The sequence below is a fragment of the Lagopus muta genome, chromosome 5 (genome assembly GCF_023343835.1).
Source record: "Lagopus muta isolate bLagMut1 chromosome 5, bLagMut1 primary, whole genome shotgun sequence".
Classification (NCBI taxonomy): domain Eukaryota; kingdom Metazoa; phylum Chordata; class Aves; order Galliformes; family Phasianidae; genus Lagopus; species Lagopus muta.
Window position 1 is genome coordinate 42,160,575 of NC_064437.1, and position 25,622 is coordinate 42,186,196.

Here is a 25,622-nt window from a genome sequence, read left to right on the forward strand (position 1 = left end):
GTTGAAACTCTTCTGTTTGTTGTTCAGGTATAGCCTGAGTTTACCCTTCCCAGAATGTGAGTTGCTGCAAGTTTTCTGTTAGTGTTGATAAAATGGTACTTAAGACAACCTAAGGTTCAAGCCAAGGGATGCTACAATTTCTTAGTATTTTGATTTTAATTGACTAATGTTGAGATTTTTTGCTTCAAACTTAGTTTCTCCATATGGAGTATGTAATTCAGTACCGCTAGTCACAACTTCTTTGTAAGCTGATTTCTTTTAGGAATCCTTTTTGTATTGAAGTATAGGATTACAGAGTGTTCCAGTTAGCAGCCGTGTTCTTGTCTTAAATGTAGTGAGAGAGGCTTTCATTACCCCTTAGGCAGCTCAAAATAGTGGGTTTGTCCACTGTGTGTTGGGAAACAACTCCAGGCATCATTACTTGAAGTAACTATAAGACTGCGTGTTCTGAGGCTGCTAACCTAAGGTCAACAGCTGCCACTGTCAGTGAGTACAATTTGCAGTCTGAATTCTGGCTGTTTCTTGACAGCTGGTGCAGGGGATCGTACCAGTGGTTCATTTGCCTTTGAGTCTTGCATACAGGTATGGATCTAAAGCAGCTGTTCATCTCTAGCAAACTACTAGCATACACCTTCTTTGTGTTCTTCTCACACTTCAGGAATATCCAATAATAAAGCCTAATTTACTTTTGAAGATGTCGCATTGTCTTAGTGTGCTGGAGTTCTTCCAAAAGCTTTTGTGTTGAAAAGATTGTTCCAAATGCTTCCTCTGCAGAAGAATAGCAGTTTCTGAAGGGTGAGTAAGGAGTCCTGTGGATAAATGCACACAAAGCAGTCTTTTTCTTTCCTAGAGCTCTTAAGCCATGAGAATGCAACCACGCTGAATGATGTCAAGACATTGGTTCAGCAGTTGTACACTGCCTTGTGCATCGAGGAGCACCAGCTGAACAAAGAGAAGGAGCTCATAGGGAGACTAGAGGAATTGAAGGAGCAACTAGCACCACTAGAAAAAGTGAGAAACTTCTCATGGTGTTTTACTTATCCTCCAAATGCATGCTCAATTTATTTCTGTTTTCATTAAGACCTAACATGCTTCAAGTAGTTTTAAAATGACTGAAGGAAAAATTGGCACTTCATATAACAAACCACATTTGTTTCTGATGTCTGCAGAAATATGGTTTCCTTCCTCTGTAATAAGAAATGAACCTGTTATTGCAGACTGGGACTCTCGTTCAACAGAACATTTGTGAACACAGGTGGAAGAACCTTTGCAAAGCATCCAAAATATGCTCAGAGTAAAATAAGGGTGATTGCGAGATACTGATAGAAAAGAAGTCTAAAGTTGTCTATGTAACCTAAACTCAGTTATGTCACAATGTAGCATTAAATACAGATGTGTTATTTTTATGTTTTCTCTTAATGATATCAACTCTTTTATTTTTTTTTTTAATCTGTTTTTGGCAGGTAAGGCTGGAGCTCAGCAGGAAAGCAGAGAAGAGGACAACCTTGGTGTTGTGGGGAGGGCTGGCCTACATGGCCACTCAGTTTGGGATTCTGGCCCGCCTCACCTGGTGGGAATACTCTTGGGACATTATGGAACCAGTCACCTATTTCATCACCTATGGTAGTGCCATGGCAATGTATGCTTATTTCGTAATGACTCGCCAGGTAGGATTCGTAGTGCTGACGTCAATGCTTCAATAGAAGACTGTATTTGAACTCTACTACCCAGGAAAATAGCAAAATCATGCTTTCTGGAAGTTACTTTGCCTCTTCCTAACCCTATTGGAGCTTATGATGGGGCCTTTTCTGGTGCTGGTGCTCACTCATTTCCTGGTTGTGTTACCATAAGCGTTCATGTGCATCCTCTGAGTGCTACAACAGTTCATTCATTGACAGACAGCGGTTTCTGCATGTATGCACACATGCTGACTTGCACCAGGGCCTGTAAGTGTTGTGACTTACCAGCCCAAATAATCTGAGATACCAAATGAATTTCAGGGAAGTACACATCTCCAATATGAGTAGTTAACTTTTTCTGAGGAGACAAGAAAGGCTCAAAAATCGTTTTAGGCAAATCATTTTAGGCACACCTTTTGTTCACGTCTCTGGATCTCACCTCCTAACCAAATGAAGCAGCTACATTTGAATGCATGCTTCTTGGTGCATTTCCAGATTCATTGACTAGCAGGCTCAGTCTCTTCAAAAACTAGGTCTGCTCCAATATTGCAAAACCTTTGCACAAAGCAGATCTATGCTTTTCTGGGTTCCTGTAGTTGTGACAGGCTATCTGTCTATCTATCCACTATCTGTGGAGATTTCTGTTATGTGATTTGTCTCACCATTCTCACTGAAATGAAATAATCCTAGGGAGTAAGGGCTCAGTCTCTGCTGTTGCAAGGCCACTAGAATAAATACTGTGTAATAAAATAATAAATTCAGCACAGTGTCCCAGGGCTCTGCTGTCACTTGAGGGGCTGAACACATTTGCCTTTGTCACAATATTTTTTTTCAGGTACAGTTGTAACTTAACATACTGAGTTCAAATATGGCAGAAAACGTTGTCATCTATATCAGCTAGTACTTATTTGCCAGACTTGAAATCTCATTATTTCAGAAGTCTGAAAACAGCTTTTTTCCACCTGGCAGCCTGATCGTTGCATGCATATCAGATGGAAGCTGTGTGATAAGCCAGTGCAAGGGAAAGTTAATTTCAGCAGGCAGGCTTGTGTTGAGGCTATGTGGGATTTGGTGTTAACAGCTCTGCTGCTTAGGATTATCTGTGCTCCAAAAAGTTGTGACCTCTTGCAGTAGAGTATCCCTAGAAAAGCTGTGGTATTGGATTCCTGTTCTTGCCTTTTGTCCTTCTGATTCTTTCAGTGATTCTGCTGAAGAGAGGTGGACAAGTGACTGCGTGGGAGCCTAGCTACTAGCTAGGGTCACCTCACCTCACTGGCAGAGAGCTTAGTCAATGCAGTCTGGTTTTATGCATTAACTTCCAAAACACATCTGTTATGTACTGTACTAATAGTATCCCATGTTGTGATGTGTTATTCTTACCTTTTTTTTTTTTTAGGAGTATGTTTATCCAGATGCAAGAGACAGACAGTACTTACTATTCTTCCATAAAGGAGCCAAAAAGTCACGATTTGATCTAGAGAAATACAATCAACTCAAGGATGCAATTGCTCAGGTAATAAAGAGTTTTTTTCCATAGATAAGGCAAATTACTGCTTGTGAGTTCATCTGCTATTAATAGATGCACCTCAGACAAGAATGGTTCTTAGGTTTTCAGCTTATTTTCTTGTCACAGCTCCAGTGCAATCACTGAATTAGCTTTGATGTGCCCAGGAATAGAACAGCTAGAAGTGTAAATCAACATGAAACAGTTCCCTGTATCTATCTGTAATGGCCTTTTTAGAGACTGCTAGCAAACTTTGAGTTGCTTCAGGCACTTCATGCCTCAAAGGAGCCTAGTTCCAAGAGTTGCTTTCTTCTCAGTTCCTACATACCAGATGGATTTAGTGAGGGCTGAAAACTTGCATGCATTCAGTTTATTTCTCCCTCACAGCAATTCATTGCACTGAATTGAAGACCTGGAAAATACTGCTCAAGAAAGTTTCATTGCTAGAAGTGGTGGCAAATTTCTTGTAGGGGAAGATACTTGCAGTATGACTGTTCCCAGTGTGGGATCTGATAAACAGAAGAGTTGAGCAGCAGAGATATTTCTCCTCATTTTTGAGGGACTTTCTATTAATAGAAGGCATGAGCGGGAAAAGCAGAACTACCACTCTCTCTCTCCACTTTCTCATTCTTCTGTATCACTGTTTATTCTCAAGCTCTGGAAATGACAATGTAGGATATATCCAAGGCAAGATGCGTTATCCCTCTTTTTTTGGAGCAGGAGAGCAGAGAGCTCTTTTGTGAAGAGCAGAGAAAGATCAGAACAAGACTGTGTAAAAGACTGAAGGTTTTCTTGTGCTATTCATTACTGACAGTCTTAGCCATTCCCATTAATCTAGCGCTTCTTAAAACAAAAACAAAAGTTCGAGGGGATCAGTTCTTTCCTACCATATTCCTTCTGAAGTGGTTGCATGTTAGCAAGTTGATAGAAGTGCAATGCAAGGGTCTTGAACTGATAGAAACGGTTTTCCCAGATCTGAGCCTTTTTCTTCCCTTCCAGGCAAGAAAAATGAGAAAATACATAAATTATTCCCAATTTAGAAAGGGGCTTTGGGTTGGGGAAAGGTGTATTGGTAGCTTCTTCTTTATAATGTTTATTTTACTTTTAGGCAGAATTGGACCTTAAGAGGCTTCGAGATCCACTGCAGGTTCACCTGCCCATCCAGCAAATTGATGAAAAGGACTGATCAGCAAAGAAGCTCTGAACTCTGGCAAAAAACCTGTTCATAGCTCTTGCCTTTTAAATTAAAGCATTGCAGGTGGAAGCTGGGAGGTGGTGTGTGGGTGGAGGGTTTTTGGTTGGCTTTTTTTTTTTAACCTTTAATCAAGATAAAGGACTGTAAGGGGAAATCTCTTAAATTTGAAGATGGGGCATTGTGGAATGTTAGTTCCAAAAAGGGCTTGGCAAATAGTCATATTTAAAACCGTGTGAATGGCAATTGTGTACAAATACAGGATTGGGGGGGTTCATGAAAAGAATGTAATGCTGGGGTAGGGATGTCTTCTTCCAGCTCTGCAGAGTCTGCCTCCTGATAAGACACCAGCAGCCTGCTTAGCTTTTTAAAGTTTCCTTTACCTGACTCAGTTCTCTCTTTCTCTCTTAACAAAACATAAAAGGGAAAAAAAAAAAGAACAAAGAATCCACGCCACCTGGAGCTATGGCTGGTGATCAGATCTTGCGCTCCACCGCCATTAACACGCACACTTCTGATCAGACCTGGTCTCTTTTATAAAGTTACTACAAGACTGCTTTCTACTGGAAAACCGTGAGCTTTCCCTCCCCAGCCCTGTCCCATGTGCTCCATTTTCCTCCTTTGCTTATTTGTAGCACAGACTGATTGTGAGCCAAGTGAGAGAAGGAACAAGTTCTCTTTTGGACATTTGATAATTGGTATTTTGGAGTATTCCGTAATAACTATATAAACTTGTGTCCCAATGCCCTTGAGTTCCTTCTAGAAATAAATGGCAGCATTGCATGTGAGTTATAATATTCAGTCTCATGGGAGGGAGATTCCCCTCTTATACCAAATCTGATAGCCACCTGGACTACGGAATTATGAAGGCTTAAGGGATTAAGAAACTGTCTCAGAATCATGACTCCTGCTTAGCTGAACAGTTTTGGAATGTGATATAATTAAACTCGATATTTGATTGTATAATGGAATGAAAGGTCTCATGGTCAAAGCATTTTCCTCACCCAAAGGCTTTTTGAAAGCCCGGGGCTCTTACAGTGCATAACCGCTTCAGTTCTCCTGCACTTCCCCTACTTAAGTAGCTTTAAATGACCTTTGCACCCACAGGTCATGATTTCATAGGGTTGGCTAATGACATCTCTTGTTCTTAGCTAAAAGAAATGGAGGAAGGAAAATCAACCCATTGCCCTCTCTTCTAGCCAAGCAGATAGAACTCATCTTTATTCAAAGCTGGTCAGTCTCTTTAGCATCCTACTGATAAATACTGTGGAGACAAGATGAAGGTGGGAGAAGGGCACTAAGCTTTATATGCAGAAAAGTTTGCTGCTTTTTTGAAATTTCACTACTGTTCCTCACTGTGTCATGGAAAGAAGCTTCTGGTTTTGGTTGTTTCTTTTTTTTTTTTTTTTTTTTTTTTTTTTTTTTTTTTTTTTTTGAGAACTGTGTTTAAAAAAAAAAACAGCAGCAAAAGTCAAACAAATCACGTTAAGCAGATGCCAGGTGCCTTGCAGATGTGGAAATACAGCTGGGATTGCTGCCTATTCTCACTCAATGGCATGTTGGACCGAATGGGTGCATGTTTCTAGTTTTTTTTTCTCCCTTCCCCCTTTCCTCTGTCTTTCAGTTTAATTACATTGTGAGATTATTTTTTATCTGTTATATCTTGTTTGTGTGATGAGTTTAAAAGGGGAAAAAAATGAACACAATCCTGTAGCTGAATCCATGGTGTGTGTTTGGGATGAGGGGGAGGGAGCATGGAGAAAAGTCCTTCTTTAAGAAAACACAAAAAACACACACAAAAAAAACCCTGAAAATGTGTAAAATCCTGTATCATTTATGAAATATGTATAAAAGAGCAATGTACTTCTGGAACAATAAATAACTATTCAATTTTTGAATCGGTGCTCTTGAATAACATCACTTTCCCCAGATATATATTGTATGTTGGCAGCCATCTCCTGAGTTTCCTCCATTTCTTTTTGTTTAGGTGGTTTCTTCCTGACCTTAACATCACTGAGGCCACGTGGTGCAGATAATAACTTTCCTGAAGAAGCTTGGATGGAGGTCTTCTTGCTGCCATATCTAGCTGCATAACACAGGGATCTCAAGACCAATTGAGGTGGTCAGGTAGAAGTAGAGATGTTTGGTCTAACAAAGGTGGCTACCTTTATTTGACCAGCATAGTAGTTCCCTGTGGAGGCTGACAACATCTGGTGACATGTTACAAGTTGCAGAATAAGATGTATGTAACACCCAGCAACCTAAAACATGCCAAGCATGTTTCTGTAGTGCATTCAAATACTGTTTCAAAGGAAAGTTCAAGTTTTAAGCTCACATTCCTTCCTTACTGAGCCCTCCTGAGTCCTTTAATGGCTTTGATTAATCTGATTAGTCACGATGATATATCTTTAATTCATTAACATTATGTATCAGCAGACTGTGTACTTAATCCTAACTTTATGGGATATTAGGAAGAGATGTTCAGTGTGAGAAGATTTTTATCATGTCTGTAAAACTTTATGCTTGTCAGCTTTTCCAACAGTGAAGTCTCTTGTCTGTCTTTAAAGTCAGAGATGAGGGACCAGAGGCTGTTAACGGTGGTGAGCTGCTTTTAAACATTGCTGAAATTTACTTCAGCAGTGCTGGCAAACCCTTTTCCTCCAAGCAGCTCAGAACAATTGTGTAAGAATGCATCCATTTTCTCATCAAGAAGAACTGAAGGTTTTGACACTTAACACCAAAATCCGTATTTTGAAAGCAGGAAAGCACTAGAAGGCTGTGCTGCCATTGAACAAGACAGACTGGAGAGTTGGACAGAGTGGGGTTCAACAAGACTAAATGTAGGTTCCTGCAGCTGGGGAGGAATAACTGCATGCATCAGTACAGGTTAGGGGCTGACCTGCTGGAGAGAAGCTCTGAGAAGAAGAACCTGAGTGTCCTGGTGGACAACAGGTTGGCCCTGAGCCAGCAGTGTGTTTTTGTGGCCAAGAAGGCCAGTGGAATCTAGGGATGCGTTAAGATGAATGTGGCCAGCAAGTTGAGGGAGGTGATCCTCTCTGTCTACTCTGCCCTGGTGAGGCTGCACCTGGAGCACTGTGTCCAGTTCTGGGCTCTGTGTTTCGAAAAAGACAGGGATATTCAAAAGAGAGTCCAGCAAGGGGCCACAAAGATGATGAGGGGTCTGGAGCATCTCCCATACGAGGAAAGGCTGAGAGACCTGGGACTGTTCAGCCAAAACTGAAAGATGATACTGTCTATGTTTAGAAGTATCTGATGTGCAGGAGACAAATGGATGGGGCCAGGCTTTTTTCAGTGATGTGTGGTGACAGAATAAGGAGCAGTGGGCAAACACTGGAACACCAGAAGTTCCATACAAACATGAAAAAAATTATTTACTGTGAGGTGACAGTACACTGGAACAGGCTGTCTGGATAGGCTGTGGAGCCTCCTTCTCTGAGGATATCCAAGACCTTCCTGAATGCTTTCCTGTGCAGCCTACTTGTAGGGTAGCAGCCTGCTTTAGCAGGAGATTGGGCTCAATGATCTCCAGATGACCCTTCTGATTCTTGTGATTTCTGGAGAAGCTGGCAGCCCATGGCTTGGATAGGCACATTCTTTGCTGGGTAAAAAATTGGCTGGATTGGCTCAGAAAGTAGTGGTGAATGGAGTAAACACCAGATGGCAACCAGTCACGAGTGGTCTTCCTCAGGGGTTGGTATTGGGACCTGTCCTGTTTGATATCTTTATTCATGACCTGGATGAGGACATTGAGTGCATCCTCAATAAGTTTGCAGATAACACCAAGTTGGCTGGAAGTGTCGATCTGCCTTGGGGTAGGAAGGCCCTACAGAGGGATCTGGACAGGCTGGATTGCTGGGCAGAGGCCAATGGGATGAGGTTCAGCAAGACCAAGTGCCAGGTCCTGCGCTTTGGCCACAGCAACCTCAGGCAACAGTAGAGGCTTGGGGTAGAGTGACTGGTTTCCTCTGTGTAGAGGAAACAGACCTGGGGTACTGGACAACGCTTAGTTGAATGTGAGCCAGCAGTGTGCGCAGGTCAATGCCAATGGCAAGAAGGCCAGTGGCATCCTGACTTGTATCAGAAATGGTGCAGTCAGCAGGAGCAGGAAGAGATTGTGCCTCTGTGCTCAGCTCTGGTGAGGCTGCTCCTTGAGTGCTGTGTTCAGTGTTGGGCCCCTTGCTACAAGAAAGGCATGGAGGCCCTGCAGCACGTTCTCAGCCTGGAGAAGAGGAGGTGCAGGGGGGACCTTATTGCCCTCTACAACTCTTAGAAAGGAGGTTGTGCTAAGATGTGGGTCAACCTTTTCCATGTAGCTGGCAATAGTACAAGAGGGAATGGCCTCAACTTGCACCAGGAGAGAATTCAGGTTGGGTGTTAGGAAATACTACTTCTTTGAGAGCGCTGTCAGGTGCTGGCATGGGCTGCCTAGGGAGGTGGAGGAGTCACTGTCGCTGGAGGTGTTCAAGAAACGTTTAATGTTGTACAGAGGGACATGGTTCAGTGGGAAATATTGATGATAGGTGCACTGATGGACTGGATGATCTTGGAGATCCTTCCAACCTTGGTGGTTCTGTGATTGTCTGGTATGTTCCTGTCCCACTGACTCAATTTTAAGTGCAAACAGTGCCAGAATCTTAATGCAACATTGTTTTTTTAAGACCTCACGAAGTATAAACAGCAGCATCTATTGCAATGTTCTGATGCCTCTTTTTCTACCAGTTTTATTGTCTATTTGCTTTTAATCTCTCCTCTCATTTTCTGTAAAGGACCTTTCAAATAAACAAGTTTAAAATTGTCTGGAGAAATTTGAGATTCCCTTTTGTCATGTCAGCGAGGCTCCAGAGGAGGTGTTCCCAGCCTCTTTCTTCAAGAAACACATTTTCTTTGACCCTGTAATTCTTCTACCTGGCAGGTAGTCATGATGATGATCTCTTTGCAACTTCTTACATTGATGTGGGTTTGTGTGTTAGCTGTTAGATCATTGTACTGCATCAGTCAAGTAAAGGTGGCCAAACTTGCCTCACCTTTCTAAACTGGTGGAGCAGTTCATTTGATCTACTCTGTGGGTTTTGTTTTTTGTTTTTTTGTTTTGTTTTGTGTGGAGCAGTAAACATAAACTGCATTTCTGCGCCATGTTGCATGACTATTTAGTTTTCACATTAGAAGTAATTTTTGTTATATTTGAAGTATTTTTTATCTGTTCCCATATTGCTCTTAAAATTGGTTTTATTTCTGTATTGATATAAAAAGGGTGAGAAATAAAATACTGAAATGGAAACTAAACCTGCAGTGTATCGAAACCTTGGACTATTGGAGAAGCTGGTTTGACACTGTGTCCCTGTGAGGTTGTAAAAGATGGATTCTGCTTCTCTTTCCGCCTTAGTTACATAATTGGAGGTTTGCAGTCTGTTTGTATGGTAACTGAGAGTCGTGGAAAAAACACTGGGTACTGTAGGACTTTTGGAAAACACTCTTAAAAACCAAGTTGGGCATCAGAGGGCTCAGAAAGGGAAGGCAGCTAACTGCTCTCATTCACTGGGAGTTGTGTAAGTACACAACCGATGTGATTATTTTAGTATGGATTTTGTGATCTACATGTATTGAGTTTGCTCATATTTTGCCAAACTTGTGTTCGCTCTCTGATCTCAACAGGCTTTCCCATTGGCACTGTGTCCTAGGACAAACTGTTTACAGAAACAACAGCTATCTCAAAGTCCTTGACATTACTGCAATCCATCTCAGCAGCCTGTCAGGGGTTATTGTGAACATACATCCTCAAATCAATTGCAGACAAGGGTGCTGTCACATGTGTTTGAGCACTTCTTGCTCTTGGTGCAGGAAGTGCTGATTAGCTCTTCCTCCTGGCCCTTCTGGGCGGGCTGCAGAAGCTGCTCATGCCCAGCAGCTCTTCTTGGCACATCACGCTTTCATCAAACGTTGATGGCTGTGAAAAGGCTGGTCTCATCAAACACTGAAGCGTCTTGATTCATTAGTCTATTTCATACAGCATAAGACTTTCCAGCACAGATCTTTTTTTTGAAGGGTACGAGTTCCTTGCGTAAGGACAGTGAAGCACCGCATCTCTGGGAGAGCTGAGAGATGCTGCCACCTACACCATTGATGGCATTAGGAATAGACGTAGCTAAGCTTAGCAGCAAGATTGGGAACTCCCATCTGTTAGGTACCAAAACAAAAATCCAGCCCTCTGTTTCAGTATTGCCTTCCCTCTTCATATCTTTTAACCTCCACTGATGACCAGTTTTAAGTAGTAATATTTTGATTCTCATTATTATTGCTGCTTGGGAAGTCAGGATTGCACATCTTTGGTGGGAGGAAATGGAGGTCAGAAAGAACAAATTTGTCAGGTCTGTCTAGAAAGTATAGACCCTAGTGTACTCCACTGGACTTATTTTTATCTCTTGGAGGGCCTATTTGCAGACTTTATTTCTCCCTCTGGAATAATTGCTCCACCCCCCTGAGGCAGAGGTTTGCAGCGTTCTGCTCCAGTACAGAATAGTTTTATCTGTGGTGGAATCAGGCCTATGCATATCACCTGAAGTGACTTACAAAGCAAAAAATGCTGATAGTAGTGTTGCTTCAGCTGGTGCCTCTTCCAGAAGACACAGCCTGTCCTTTCTGTGGATCAGAAAGATATTTAGAGGCAGCACGCTGCCTTCTTCAACTTTATACTGATTTCTTGTACTAGGCACTTATAGTAATTCAGGGTAGAATTGTTTCCGGCAGTGCTGGGGCATCCCCTAGCTTTAGTGTGTTATAGATTACTTAAAAGAGACTTTTTATAAGACTGTTGAGGCTCAAAACTGCTATGATGCAGTTTATTTCCATACATTAATTGCTAATAGTCACTTGTGTGTCAAAATACTGCTGTGTCAGTTCTAATATACTTACAAAATAAAAGCAGCTGGTAACAAAATGATTCAGAGAGAAGTGCATATACCTCTAACACTAACAGAATATTCAATTAAATCCTGTCAGTTTTATTTACCTAGGAACTTAAATATGAATCAACCTGTGAGTGAAAATGGCACAATATAATTTCCTGTGCCTCACTGTATTATTTTATGTTCAAATTTAGTTTCTGTTCTGGGAATTCGCATAATCACCTTCTGAGGGTTATCTCCTTTGCTAGCTTTGCATAGTGAATTTTTTTTCTCTTTTCCTGTGTTTGAAAAAACTTTCCTGCTACTGTGAGCTGTCAGCATGATATAACCAGAAATACTTTTTGTGGTGGTGATGGGAGCGACAGCAGTCATCTATAAAGCAGCTTTTGTCGTTCACTGGAATTGTTCACAACTGAGAAAGACCCCAGCACTGGGGTGGAGCGTATATTGCACTGTGCTGCCAAGGGAAGCACAGAGGGAAACCACTGAGAACTTTCTGTAGTGTACAGTGATGGTGGCCTATCTCCACAAAGTAGTCAAATACAATTTGTCTTATGTAAATTCAAGATGAAAAAAACAAAGCCATTTTTCCCCTCTGCGATTTGAAGCAAGCACATCAATCTTGACGTTCTCCCTTTGCTCCATTGCATCAGCCTACTGCAAAGTGTGGGGTATAATAGTGGGAGAACTGCTTGATTGTGCAATTGCTGTAGGCTTAGTTTTATTCCCTGTGGATGGAAAGCTTGCAGATGATTTCCTGAGGGAAACTGTACAATCACTGTAAGCAGGGAGGGACCTGTGTGTGTATAGAGGTGTATGGTAAAGCATATATTCTAATCTGTTCTGTGTAATAGGAGCTCCATCTTAGTGGAATTAGAAAGATCCCTTTGTGTTCCTTCACTCTGTCCTTTGTATCTCATTGACAATCATGGTGCTTGGTCTGCTTTGATAGAAAGAGGTTTTGGTAAGCTGAGGACTAGTGCAGTCATCTCATCTGCAGACAGAGCATAAAGTTGTGGCCTGCAACTTAGCTTAAGTGCCTTTCAACTCATAAGGCAGAGGTCCTCAATTGCTCAGTCTTACATTGAGGTTAATTCAATACTGTTGGGTTCCTTGCTTTTATTATTTAGACAGAAAACATAAGATTACTACAGAAAGATGTCTTTGCCTTGCTTGATAATCTTGCTGCAGTGATTGGTTTATGTGATCAGAAGTGGAAAGGGTTTTTGCCTAGCGTAAGAACAGCTTACTTCCCTGTGGGGCACCATTCCATTAAGATGACTGATGTTCCTATTGTAGCCTGAGTCCCAGAACTTATTTGCAATCTCTACTCAGGATGTTCAGTTCTCCTTTTGATCACTATTTCCTGCAGTTAAAGCTCTCTAGCTGGCATTTTCTGGCTGAGGGGGAGCCATGAAGTTGTATGACTTGGGGAAGGAGCAGAGATAACAATAAGCACCCATCTGTTCTTCTTTTCCATCCCTTTGGGATGTCCGGGTGTCCCCTGGTTAGAATTCTTCTCCAGATAAGATAGTGAAGGTGCCACTGTGGGGCAGTCAGGCAAGAAAACAATAGTGAATTGAGTCCAAAACATGAGATCGATCAGTAAGCTGACAGTAAGGAGCAGAGCCCCTCTTTGGAGGTCAAGGCTGGAGCTGTATCCAACATCCCTTTGGCTTCTTCCTCTGATAAACTTCTAGGACAGCTATCCTAGTCGCTTTTCAGAAGCCTTGGGGTCAGAAGCTCTGCTGAGGGAAGGCAGCACAGAGGCATAGCGTGTGCAAGGTCTATCAAGGCTCTGTTACTTGAGTGTTAACTGTTCCTTGGTTGAGTGGGATGTTCCAGTACTTGTTTTTCTGTCTCTGCTTCGTTGTCCAGCCACAGCCAGTGTCTTCAATGGGTGAGTGAAGAGGCATTGCCTTCCAGCTTATTCTGTTCATCATCTTTAAGATCCATGGCAGACATTAGTATTCTCAGGTGAAAGATTGCGAGAAGTGAGAGTGATTTCTTTTCTTTGAAAGCAGTGTGAGATTCCAGGAAAGGAGAGATCTTTCTCTCTGGAAAGGTCTTTGCAGAGCTTGAAGCCTTCCATACTGGGAGAATCTCCACTGCCAAGCACTGTGAGATTTCTTTCTCCTTTAGAAGGAGAGACTCCACAAGAAGCTATGAGCTACTTTTTCACTTGCTTCCTTGACAACTCTTAATTGAATTTGGAGTTGTAACGCAGTGCTGCTCATTTTGTTGCTTGTTTGTGCTGGAGCAGAGACTTCCAGTTACACAATGTGCATGGGATCAATCTCTGCAGAATGGCAGGCTTATGAATGCTTGCTGGAGCCTGATTTGTCATCAAATATATGTGCTAGCATGTCAGCTCGAGAGCTAATGATATCATCAAGGTTACAAATGAAAAGCTTTACTTGATAGCTGGTGCTTGTCAGGCTGAATTACTTGGTCCATGCAGAAGGCGTTGGGGAGGAAAAAAATTGAGCCAAGAAAAATGAAAAATAGAAGGGACTGGAGACCATTGTATGTCTTGTGCAAAACCCTAGAGTTTCCAGCCTCTGGGGAGAGCAGATTGATTGGTTTGTACCATATAGTTGTGGAGTTTCTTCTTAAAACCTCAAATTAGTTTTTGGCAAGCTGCAGCACCAAAGAGTGCCTGGTGTCTGCAGGGAAGTTGTCCTGGGGCAGCCTTGGTAGTCCAAGGGTACCTGTGATGGTCTGTGGTGTTCCAAAGAGCAAAGTCTGCTTTTTCTGCGTGTCTGCCTCCCTTTACTCCTGCCTGAACCCCTTAGGTAAATGGAAGATGGGAGGGTGTGCAATTTCATTTCCCTGAAGTGCCTGCCTCCAACTCCCTCTGAGCTGTTGCATCTTCATCTCAGTAAATTTTGTCTTTCAACTCTCTCCTGTCTGCTTAGGAGAGAGCGTGAGCTCCTTGAGTGACAGTTTGCAGAGTCTATCTACAAAGGATATTTCATAAAGCTAATTAATGAGCTTTATGAGTATGAGAGCTAATGAGCGTGTGTATTTTTGATGCTGCCCAGCTGGGAAACTGACAGGGCATCCCTTGCTTTGCCTCATTTGACTTTTAACATCAGAAGTTTTTAATCTTAGTGACTCACCCTTAGGCCACACCAAATCATGTTGTGGAAACCAGATATGGGAAGCCCAAAGGAAGCTCTTTTCAGCTGTGTGCAAAGAAAAGACAGAACCTGACTTTCACTGTCCTGAGAAGTCAAACGAGCTCTTGGAGGGTGGGATTGAACAGCACTGTTGCTGTCTGTGTTTAGGGGGAGACAAGGAGAGGCAGAAAAGACAGTGGAGAACTGTGCGGTGAATCCCATCAGAGACTCCCCTTCTCCATTAGAATGCTGAGTGCTGCTTTTGGTAGGAGTGAATCTGCTCCTCTGTGCATCTTGTGAAATACCGCATTATGGATTCCCTGTGTGACAGACCTGTTCTCATGCTGGCTTGCAGCTCTGCAGCACTCTTGTGGCTACAGCAGCTGCTCCTGTTTTCATGCTGCATTAGAGGCTAAACAAAACGTGTCTGTGGGTGAGGATGGCGTAACGGTTTTGTTCAAGAGAAATGTTGTATTTATGGGAGGTACGAGATGTTTACGGAGGATATGGCTCAATTAGAGTGAAAGCCCATTTTCAGAGGCATGTATAGTTCTCCCTTGAAAGCCAGTGAAGCAAATCAAAATTCTGAAGCAAGGTTTGTCGACATCTAGACCACTTTAATAGAAACAACATAATGTCCCCCCACATTGCATCCTACTGTTCTTCAAACAAAATGAAAGGGCAATTTTAGAACTTGAGATGTGGTGTGGAAAGTACAGTGTATCCCAGCCTTGAGAGGCTTTAATCAGAATGATTGGTTTTATTAGCTTAATTCCAGCAAACAGAAATCAATTCTCCTTACTCAAGACAATATTAGCATTCGTTTAGTTTATTCAGGGATAGCTAGTTAAGGGTAAGTGGTGCTCCATCAGGGAATGAAACCCCTGGACTTTTACTGAGGAAGCTGCCAAATCAGGGTTAATGAGGAGAATGCTGAAAATGTAATGAATGCTTCAAGTCTATTTTTTTTCTTTCTCCCTGTGTTATTCTTCTGTTGTAATTGTTTGCATAAGGCTCAGAAAGGCCACTAAGAAGGGACACGCTCCTCGAGCACGACACATACATACTAGAAGGTCTGTGTGTTTAGATTTTGCCCTCGCAGACACTCATTTTGCATCCAAACATCTGAACTCTTCTGGAGCCAGAGAGGGTTAGTTGGCTTACAAGGAACATGATTGAGTAGAGTTGAACATTTTTTGTTCAGACCTTCATGCCCTCTAGATTTTAAGATGAGAAAGAAATATGGGGAAGCTGTGTCAGATGTAGCGAGGCAATGTCATCACACAAAAGCTCAATAGATGCTGTAAATCATAAAGGTGGGCTGCTTTTGACAGGGGGGAAAGTGAGTGTCAGAAGGTGAAGAAGACCAGGGTACATCTAAGTGGATTTTTAAATACAGCAGGCTGCCGTTTCTCAATCTTGCCCCACTGCAGCATTTTACAGAGTGTACGGATTCGAGTTGTATCTCTTTAATCTCAGTTTTGTATAAATGTACAGAGCTATACAAGAGATGATGAAGAACAAAATACCAGGTAAATGGAGCAGGGCCACTTTCTCCTACCTCACTTGTCTCAGTTAGAGACAGTCTGCAGGGCTATAGATCAGCTCCACTGTGATCTGGGAGAGCAGTTGTTGTTATTAGCTGTTTAAAATTGTGCCCTGAAATGAATAGGATCTGTTAAATTATACTTACAGATTACTTGCTGTTATAAAGTTATCTAATAATTGAATATTTTCTTTCTGTGTGTCTTAAAGATAGCGTATCTTGCAGTTTGCTTTTGAACTCATGCTTTGCAGGGTGATTTTGGCTTGTGGTTATGACAACTCAACTGTGAGAGCCAATGAGCTATAGGTGGATTTTCAAAGGCTGCTTAACCTGTTAGAATTCTGATCCTCTTCTCCAAGCATGTGGCAGTGCCACTAAGTGCTTGCAGTTAGCACCTGACACATGGGTGGATGTCCTAGGCTTGATCCTGTGCTCTCAGGACACATTTCCTCTGGCAAAATCATTCTCCAGGCCTCAGGTTTGCTTATAAGTGTGTGTGTATATATATATATTTTTTTTTCTCTTTTTCTGTTTTTTTTTCTGTCATTGCAGCAGCTATAGAACAAGTCACGCTGTTGGATAATGTTGTAGAGCTCTGTTAGATCATTTCTTCAAAGACGTTTAAGTCAAGCTGTCAGAGATTTTCCACGAGGTAGTTAGCTGGTATTGCTCTCTCGCCCTAGGGATCTCTATCTAAATGATTCGGTTAAGTCAGGAATAGAAAAATAAATTATCCTTTGTGATTATATGCATCCTTTGTAATTATAAGTCAACAACTCAATTTGATATCTACTAGATGTTCTCTCTTGTGTCTTGCTGCTTGCCCCAGCCCTGGACCCCTGCTCTGCCTACGTCAGCCTGAACGAGCCCTGGAGGAACACCGATCATCAGATAAATGGCTCCCACGGCCAGCCCACGTGCGATAACCAGATCGATGGGGAGTGGTACCGCTTCACCGGCATGGCTGGCGATGCTATGCCTACCTTCTGCATCCCCGAGAACCACTGTGGGACGCATGCTCCCATCTGGCTGAACGGCAGCCACCCCCGAGAGTCGGATGGCGTCGTCTCACGCCAGGCGTGTGCCAGCTTCAGTGGGAACTGCTGCCTTTGGAATACCACGATTGACGTCAAGGCGTGCCCGGGCGGCTACTACGTCTATCACTTAACAAAGCCCAGTGTCTGCTTCCACGCATACTGTGGGCGTAAGTACCTGCGGCGGTAGCTTTGCTGAAATCTGTTTGTCCTTGTGATGCAGGAGCGTTGTGAACATTCTTATTCCTCAACGGGTCTGACTGCTTTCTTGCTTTCTCGCCCAGAAACCTGTCAGGTGATGCAAGGCCTGTCTACGTGACACTGGTCAGACTGAATTCACATGTAGCTGAATTCTAGACTTTGTTCAGCTAACAGAAATCTTCCATAGCTGACCTGGCCACCGTGATTTAATGATCACTGTGGGCCTTGTGGCTTGTCTTGGCATGCTGCTACATTTGCATCTTCATCTTATAGCTATTAAAGTAGATCTAGTAATAATGTGATAATAATATAGGAATTAAGCCAGATTCTGATCAGCTTTCACCAGTTCAACTTTCTTGTTGTGGGACAGGTCTGTAACTGATGGACTGGCTGCAAGTTGCAAAGCTGACTGTAGAAATACAGTGTTTTCAGTGTGTGCTCAGTGGTTTGTGTTGAAAACACTTCTGTTGTGCCCTAGATTTTTATGACATCTGTGATGTGGTGGATTGCCAGGGCTCCTGTCTGGACACCAGTGACTGCACATGTTCCCCAGGGACAACACTTGGACCTGATGGACAGACGTGTCTTGGTAAGCACAAAAACAAGTGCCATCAGTTACTGATGTTTTCTTTCCCTTTTGTTTTTCATTGCTCACCCTTTAGCCTATTGTCTTGAAAAGCAGTATAAAAAGAATAAGTAAGCTGAGATTAATTTTTTCCATGCTGCCTAGAACAGGTGTTTGATCTTGTAAATGGTTCCTGATCTCTCCCTAAGGGGTGATATGCAACATCTCACAACTGAATACCTTCCTGTCCCTAGAGCTATCCCGGGTGGAGAGACTAGATTTGCTTTCTCTGTGGTCCAGCAGTAAGTTGCCTATGCTGAGGGCAGCCAGAAGCACAGTCTCTTTGCATCACCCTGGTACATTGGTATTCAGGGAGGACTCTCCACTCTCTCATTAGACATTTCCTCTCAGCTGCTTTGGCTAATGCCTCTTTCCTCCAAGAAAAGATTCCTGGCTTGCCGGAGGCTACGCATTACTCTTTACCATACTACTTAGCCCCTTTGTGTGGCATTGTCCAGGGCCTGGGGTTGGAGAGAAGTGAAAAAATTGTAGGTTGCAGTACAGCCTCAGGGATTTCAGCTGCATGACACAGTGGTATTCAGTGACTGGTGTTTGGTGGTTGCTCTGGCGGAGACCAGCGTGTCTAGGAGGGATGGAGATGGAATGCTGTTAGTGAGAGCAGAGTGGGAAGGTGACCTTCAAGAATTTGAGGGGATCCCCATCATATCCCCTCAGGATATGGACAGTTTATCCATGGTTATCCATGTGGTGCTGGGTGGACTTAGGAAGATAGACTGTGGGGCGATGTAAGGGGCCAGAAAGAAGTGGCTATTGAGCACCTGCAGATCCACACTGATGGAGAGGAAGAGATGATGTTAGCTAACATTCGGTGGAAGTAGGATCTCATCTTTGAGACCTGGTTTGGTGGAGAAGTTGAGAGCAGAGTTGGTCCAGTATGCTGCATGGCAGATGAGATTTTCCCATAAGGACTCTAGCTGACCAAGTAGGTGTGGATGGGTTTTCACACTCTGTGGGCATGTCTGTAAGCATCAGAGTAGGGGCTATGGTGGTTACAATCTGTGGAAAGAGCAGCCTTCCCCTGCTGCAGATGTGTACTTTCTCACACTTTCAATAGGATGGTTTTGCTAAAGCTGCTCCACCACTCCAGCTGAGTGACTGACTTAGCTCTCACAGCTCATTAAAAGCATCTATCAACTGCTTCTCGAAAAGACTTCCAGAGACAAGTGCCTTTGACTTGCACCAGCATTCAGTAAATGTGTGGCAGGCTCTCATGAAAAGAATTCCTGTGGCAGAAAGACACACAGGAGTCCTGAGTCCGGAGCCTGCCTGCACATGCTGGAGATGCCTTCATCCCTCTGCAGCCAGATAAGGCAGGATTTCTGCTTTACTGCTTCTCCTCATGATAAACAGATGCCATTGTCTCCTCTGTAGTAATCATGCTGGTTTACCTGCCTGCAGCTCTAGTCATATGGCACGGTCTTCCTTCTAATGGCTTTCTGTTGTGCTAGCTGTACAATCACATCTGCTTTGAACACAATCCTGCTGGCCTTCCAAAGAAACAAGAAGAACTATACTAGCCTTTCCTACGTGAAGAATATTCCTCCTTTCCCAGCTCACTGGCAGCTGAAGATGCTACAGCAATGCAAAGCAGCTCACATCTGTTAATCTCCTTTACTGTGCTGACTTCTCTTCAGTCCATTATATGCTTTGAATCCCAGAGTAGAACTGCTGAGCCCAGTTTATATTTCCATTTGAAAACTTACTTAGATGTTAAAGATACCTCTTAGATTTTGTCATGGATCTTCCAGCTCCGTGTGTTGCCTTTGACCTCTTGAATACATGGATTCATCCACAGCTAAAATTAGTTCAGTGCTTTCCCAGCACTGCTGGATGTTGCTGATGTGGAACAGCAGAGACAGATGTGCTGTGTGTCGCAGGGTTTGAAGGACCAGCAAGGTGTACTGCTGGGTACAGCCCTTGATTAAGCCAAGCTCTAGGACCTTCTAGCAGTATCTCTGTGCCTTTGCCAGTAGCCCTTTCCCTCTTCATTCTCTGTTTTTAAGCAGCTTTATTTCTATTTTTAAAAGGGAAAGTGTGGAGCCTGTTTTTCCTGGACATGCTTCCTCCATCCCAAGGCTGGGGACCAGCCATTCCTTTGGCTAAATATGTTATATATATATAGCTAGCCTATATATATATAGGCTAAATATATAATAATAAATACCTTATTTGTGCCACTTGTGAAAGGAGACAACGCCACTAGCTGCAAGCTGCAGATGCTGTCTATGCGTGGGGCCAATTTTATCCAAAAAATCTCATCTCTGACCTGTTTCTTAATTTGAGATTTTTCTTTTTTCTCTTTTTTGGGCTTCTTAGAGCTTACAATAAATGGTGTCTTCTGAGCAGTTTGTGTGAATCCCCCTGTGAACCTTGATTGATAACTTCAACATTCTGGCCTGCCTAAGGGAAATCATTGGTTTTGTGGCTCAGCAATAGCAGTGGTTGCACCTTCCTCTCTCTTGTTTGATTCACTTTTTGCGTACAGAGATTAAATAAAGCTAAAGAATGATGATCTTGGAGAACAAAGTACCTTTTGAAGAACAGATGGGTATAGACAAACTTTAACCTTTAAAAGAGAAAATGAGAAGTTTTCACAGCTTTACCAAAAGATTCAAAAGCATCTTGTGTGCTTTTTCTATCAATAAATACCCCCAGCGTCCCAAGCTGCTCTATGCAGCCAGCTCAGAAATGTTTCCTGGGGAAATTCCATGGAGTTCATTGTATGTTTTGCTTTGATTTCAGCTTCATTTATATGTTTACAGCTTTTCTTTATTCTTACGTCTTTATTTTGAAAGGTTGAATTGTTCAAAATTGCTGTAGGATAATGAACCACGTGTAGCAGTAGCAGGTGTGATACAAAAATAGATTGGGTTTATTTTTTATGGGTTCTTGTATTCAGTAGTTTTATCAGGCAGCTCATACTCACCCTATTTCAATGTCTTTGTGAATGGGGTGGGAAATGGTTTGGGATGAAAATGTGGAACCAATTTGGAAATTTCCCACTGGGACTGTGTCTGTCTTTACTCTGCAGTGGCTGCTGTGAGCATTCAGTCTTTCCTCACAAGTCTGCTCTGTTCTTGGGTTAGACTTAGTGTGATAGAACAGTAGAAAGATGGTGCTTTTCACGAGTTTAACACTGCTGCAGGGGATTTTTACAGTCTTGTTAGTGAGCTTTATTTCCGAAGATGTGCCCTCAGTTTTGTGAGCCACTGGAGTATGTCATTTACTTGAGCCACTTCACAGCAGACAGTAGCCTGTAATATTCAGCAGAATTGCCCTGATGCATACCACGAGCCCAGGAAAACCAGTCTGCAGGCCAGTCAGCATTCCCCCATGGCAGCAGCCCCTTTTTGCCCTTTTTGTGTTTACCAGGGGCAGACACATTATGACACTTTGTTCTTTGCAGATGAAAATGAATGTGAGCAGGACAATGGAGGCTGCAGTGAATTTTGTGTTAACCTGAAGAACTCCTTCCGCTGTGAGTGTGGGATTGGGCGCACGCTGGGAAGCGATGGGAAAACCTGTGAAGGTGAGGTTTTGGGTATCACAGTCTGCTGGGAAAAGTACAGATCATTAAATCATTCCCTTCCCCTTGCAGTACTAGTTCTGTCTTTGCTCCTTGAAGCTGGGATGGAACATTGCTCCTATCACTTCTGTGCTTACTAATGGTGCTCTTACTGAAACAGCCTTCTAATCAAGCTGAGATGTGTCTCCCGGCTGTTCTCCCTGCCTTGTTCGTTTCTGTTAGGATTTGCTTGTATTTATCTCTGTGGGAGGAAAGGCAGCAGTGAATCTGGGAGGTTGGTTGTCCAAAGAGAGCCAGTTATTGCTGAAGATACTGGGATTTGGCTTGGCAGATTTGTATGATAAGGGTGCAGGGACAGATGTAGCATTACTCTTTTTTTGTCAGCTGGCACTAGGCATAGGGTAATGTCATGACATTAGAATGGAATGTGATGATTTAATAGCCTCCCAGAGCAGAAATCGAGGAGAGAGGGATCCAGTCTTTGAGCCAAAACTGGAGTTAAGATGAGTGCTACGTTTGGACTGTTTGTTTTCATGTAAGCAGTTAGTTGTAGGCTCTGCCACGAGCAATGGCTGCTGCTACCTCCCAGAGATGGCACCGCAAGGTAGAAATCCTTGAAGAGTTTAGACTGGTGCCTTGGCAGGGACTTTAAAGTATTGTTTTGGGCTGTTGTTATTAGCAGTGTACAAAAATCTTTGGGCAGAAATATGAAATGCCAGCAAAAACTGACTGCTGCCTGATGTTTTCTATGGTCTGTGAAAAGCATAGCAGTTCCTCACAGACAAAGCTGCTGTCTTGCATGTTCACATATTGTGGGACTTCAGACAAGACTAATAGCTAACAAAGTGCCTTGCTTTCAAGCCACCTATTTGCCAGAACTGAACACATCTGCAGCCTTTGTGCAGCCTTATTTGAGCAGCAGTGTAGCAGGCATCCGTAGTGCAGAGATGGAGAGAGGATGCCATTGTATTTTTGGGCTGAACACCACCCACCTTCATGGTACACTGACAGATAGCTCCAAGCTGCAGCTTTTGTCCCTTTTTCTCCCATTTGATAGCAAAAAACCTTTCATTTCACTTTTGTGAAAAATCTCCTCTCCAAGCTCTGTTAATAAAACATCAGTCATCCAGATGACACTTCCCTGAGGAGAGCTGCTGTACAGAGTGCTCCTGCACTCTTGTTCATTTGTGTGGAGCCAGAAGTGATCTGTGGGCTTGGTCCCTTCCACATCCAGCACTGAGCTGTTGGAGAGTCACATAAAATGGCTGTGCAACATGACAGTTTTTATTCTCACTCTCTGCACACTTCTGACAGGACTGAAAGACTCTGCTTGGAGACTCGTTTGTTTTTTTGCTGTTTCCGACGTTGGTTTTTAGCGCCCTTGATATATCATTTAATTTCCCCTTCTGTAAGAAGAACGGTGCTTTTCATGAGTTTAACACTGCTGCAGGGGATTTTTACAATCTTGTTAGTGAGTTTTATTTCCAAAGATGTGCCCTCAGTTTTGTGTGCCATTGGAGTATGTGATTTACTTGAGTCACTTCACAGCCATTGCTGAAAAGAATGAATGTAAGAGATTTAGCTTCAGTACATGAACCGACGAGACAGGGTAGGGTTAAGAGTATTTCGGTATTTCCTTCATAATGCTTTACCTGCTGTTTTGACATATCTTGATTTTTACAGTGTTATTGCCATTGCTGAACACGCTGCCTCACTGTGCTCACATCCACTGTTTGATCTCTGTAAACGTTCAGAGAACACTGATGAATGTCAATGGATGTGATTTTTTCCACATGAAGGAATTGAATGACATTTCTTTGTGGCATGTGCACTTCTATGTTGGACTCCATTTGGTCAGACTGCCCCTCTGCTGCCATCTGTTGTGCAGCAGCAGCATGCAACAATACTGGCAGGAAAGCTCAGCTTCAACTGATATACCACCAACATCTGCCTCTGATGCTCTGGGCCAACATAACAAAACAGGAGGCATTACTTTCGGAGCAGCCCTTGTATTTTGTCTTTGTGGTTTGTGTGTATTATGTTTATTCCTGTTTGACTGAGAACATCTAAATATGTTCATCCCAAAGGGTTGCAATAACAATCAAGAAGTGAAGGTTACTCAAAACAACTGCCTCCCACTCCACTGTTTTCTTTCTTATTTTCTTTATAATATAAAACCAACAACAGCTGTAAATGTTCTTACCTTCTATAGGTTTTCATATATTCAAAGTATTATTTGGATGAATTTTCCAGGCTCTTTTCTGCAGTTGTAGTGGCTGGGAATATGTTTTGCATGAAAATTCAGATTCTCAAAGAATTGCCTCTGCTGAACAGCAACAGTGTAAGAAAAGACATGAAAAATCCCTCAATTAGCTGTGCTGCAGACTTTAGGCAGGGAGAATTTAGGAGCAGAATCAATCTTACACCATTAACTTGGTCATTCTGTTCCTGTAATAATGCACCTCAGGGCAACAAGCCAAGCCTTTAACTTGCACTGAACAAGCGTAATTTCTGGTAACTCTTATAAGTAGAGTTTCCTCCTCAGTTTGCAAAGGGAATGCAGGAGTATGTGGTATGTCTACATACATCACAGCTAGGAAAACCTCAGGCAAAAGAGTGTGTCTTGTCTTTGCTGTGCCCTGCTAGAGATGGGAACTGGCTGCCTGGGAGTCTATCCTCCCTGAGACACCTGAGTGCTTTAACCCTGATGTGACTGAAGAATGAATATGGTTCTGTGTGGCAGAAGTTTGGGGAAAGTTTTCCCTTGTCTTTTTGAAGTAAGAAACAACGTAAAAATTTAGATTAAAGAGAATGTCTCAGAAGCCAGAAAGGGCAAAGCTGAAGAATGCCTACTCAGCCACGTTGTGTATGACAGTTACAGCACACAATTTAATTTGGTAAGCTTTTTTTCACAGAATTTCTTGTTAACTTCATGATGAAATAGCAAATGCAGGAAATTGGACAACTAAAACCAAGTTTCCATTACATTTTCTTGATAGCAAGCTCACTGTGCTGCTGCCTTCAAACTTGGTGCTGGCCATGCTATTTGTTAGTCAGCTAGGAGTATATGCTGAGGCCTGACAGCTCCCTGAGGATCAATGTGCTGATTTCCCCTTCTGTGCAGAAATCGAAGGCTGTCACAATAACAATGGAGGCTGCAGCCATACCTGTATTGAAGTGGAAGACACATACCAGTGTGAATGCCCAAGGGGACTTGTTCTGTCAGAAGACAACCACACCTGCCAAGGTAGGTTAACAGATCGGAGACCCAGCAAAGAATCTCCCTTGACAGCCTGTATTCCTTGCAGATGAAATGTGTGTTTGAAGGAACTTCTCTGCTTTTGTTGTTGTATGTTCTTCGTATCTCCTCTCCAGTTTGGTTAATGGGGCTTTGTCATGAATGACTCATCATCCAAAACTGAGAGGCTGGGGACATTGCTCTTTTTACCAAGTGGGAGAAGAGAGACTCAGCTGGGTGCTTCTTGCATCACCAGCAGGTTTAGCATGATTAACTCATGAATAACTTATGATTAAGATTGCTTAACATCTCCCATTATATTTCTCTGCTTGAGCTGTGCGTGTTTTTGTCAGATTTATGCTGTTAGAACTAATATTTTCCGTGCCTTAAACTGGGTTTTTTAAATTTCAGCTGAAGTGGTTCAGATACTTCCAAGGATGAGGTTAGACAGCCGTTTTTTGCTCAATTTAAATTTCTCTGAAGCATCCTTGTAGGAGGATGCTTTTGCTAGGTTATTCTATGGAAAACTATCCAAAATAATATCTGAAAATCGACCATTGCTTCTGACCTTACATATGAAGTCCAATCCCTTCCTGTACGCAAGGAGTCCTTCTTGCCAACCTCACTCACACCTGTGGCACGTGTCTGGAATAAACTGGTTCCCTTTTCTGAGTAGCTAAGTGAGATTCCCTTCAAATACACCCAAGCTCCCAGGAGTCAGTCTAGTCTAGCTGTGAATGCAGGGAGCAGAGCATTAAGGAAGGAAGATCCTGAGGACATTAAGAGTTAGCTGAGGGTCTGCTCATGACTTCTTACAATCCAGAACTTGCATCCAGGGTTCTTCTGAGACTTAGAATCCTACAGCTAGCTGACCCCCGGAGTGCTGAAGGAACGAGCAGCCTGGATGTCTTAAAGAGATCTACTGTGATCCTCTGCTGAAAGGACATGCAGTTTAAAACTGCATCTTGAGGACAACCGTGTGGGTATGTGAAAGGCAGACAGATAATACTC

General features: G+C 42.8%; 2 protein-coding genes across 7 annotated transcripts in view; both read left to right on the plus strand.

Moving 5' to 3' along the window:
- MCU (mitochondrial calcium uniporter) overlaps positions 1-4,819 on the plus strand; it is a 79,844-nt gene extending 75,025 nt beyond the window's left edge. For all 5 annotated transcript variants that reach the window (XM_048946988.1, XM_048946991.1, XM_048946990.1 and 2 more), the window contains 4 exons: positions 851-1,011; positions 1,464-1,667; positions 3,076-3,192; positions 4,292-4,819. In XM_048946988.1, coding sequence (XP_048802945.1) covers positions 851-1,011; positions 1,464-1,667; positions 3,076-3,192; positions 4,292-4,369 — 560 coding nt within the window. In that variant the 3' untranslated portion in view covers positions 4,370-4,819. The remainder of the gene's footprint in view (positions 1-850; positions 1,012-1,463; positions 1,668-3,075; positions 3,193-4,291) is intronic.
- Positions 4,820-6,400: 1,581 nt separating this feature from the next.
- The window catches only part of OIT3 (oncoprotein induced transcript 3), a 29,703-nt gene continuing 10,481 nt past the window's right edge, over positions 6,401-25,622 (plus strand). The window contains exons 1-5 of one of the 2 annotated variants that reach the window (XM_048946976.1): positions 6,401-6,502; positions 16,796-17,170; positions 17,680-17,790; positions 21,254-21,376; positions 24,498-24,620. In XM_048946976.1, coding sequence (XP_048802933.1) covers positions 16,927-17,170; positions 17,680-17,790; positions 21,254-21,376; positions 24,498-24,620 — 601 coding nt within the window. In that variant the 5' untranslated portion in view covers positions 6,401-6,502; positions 16,796-16,926. The other variant, XM_048946975.1, reaches the window with a different exon arrangement.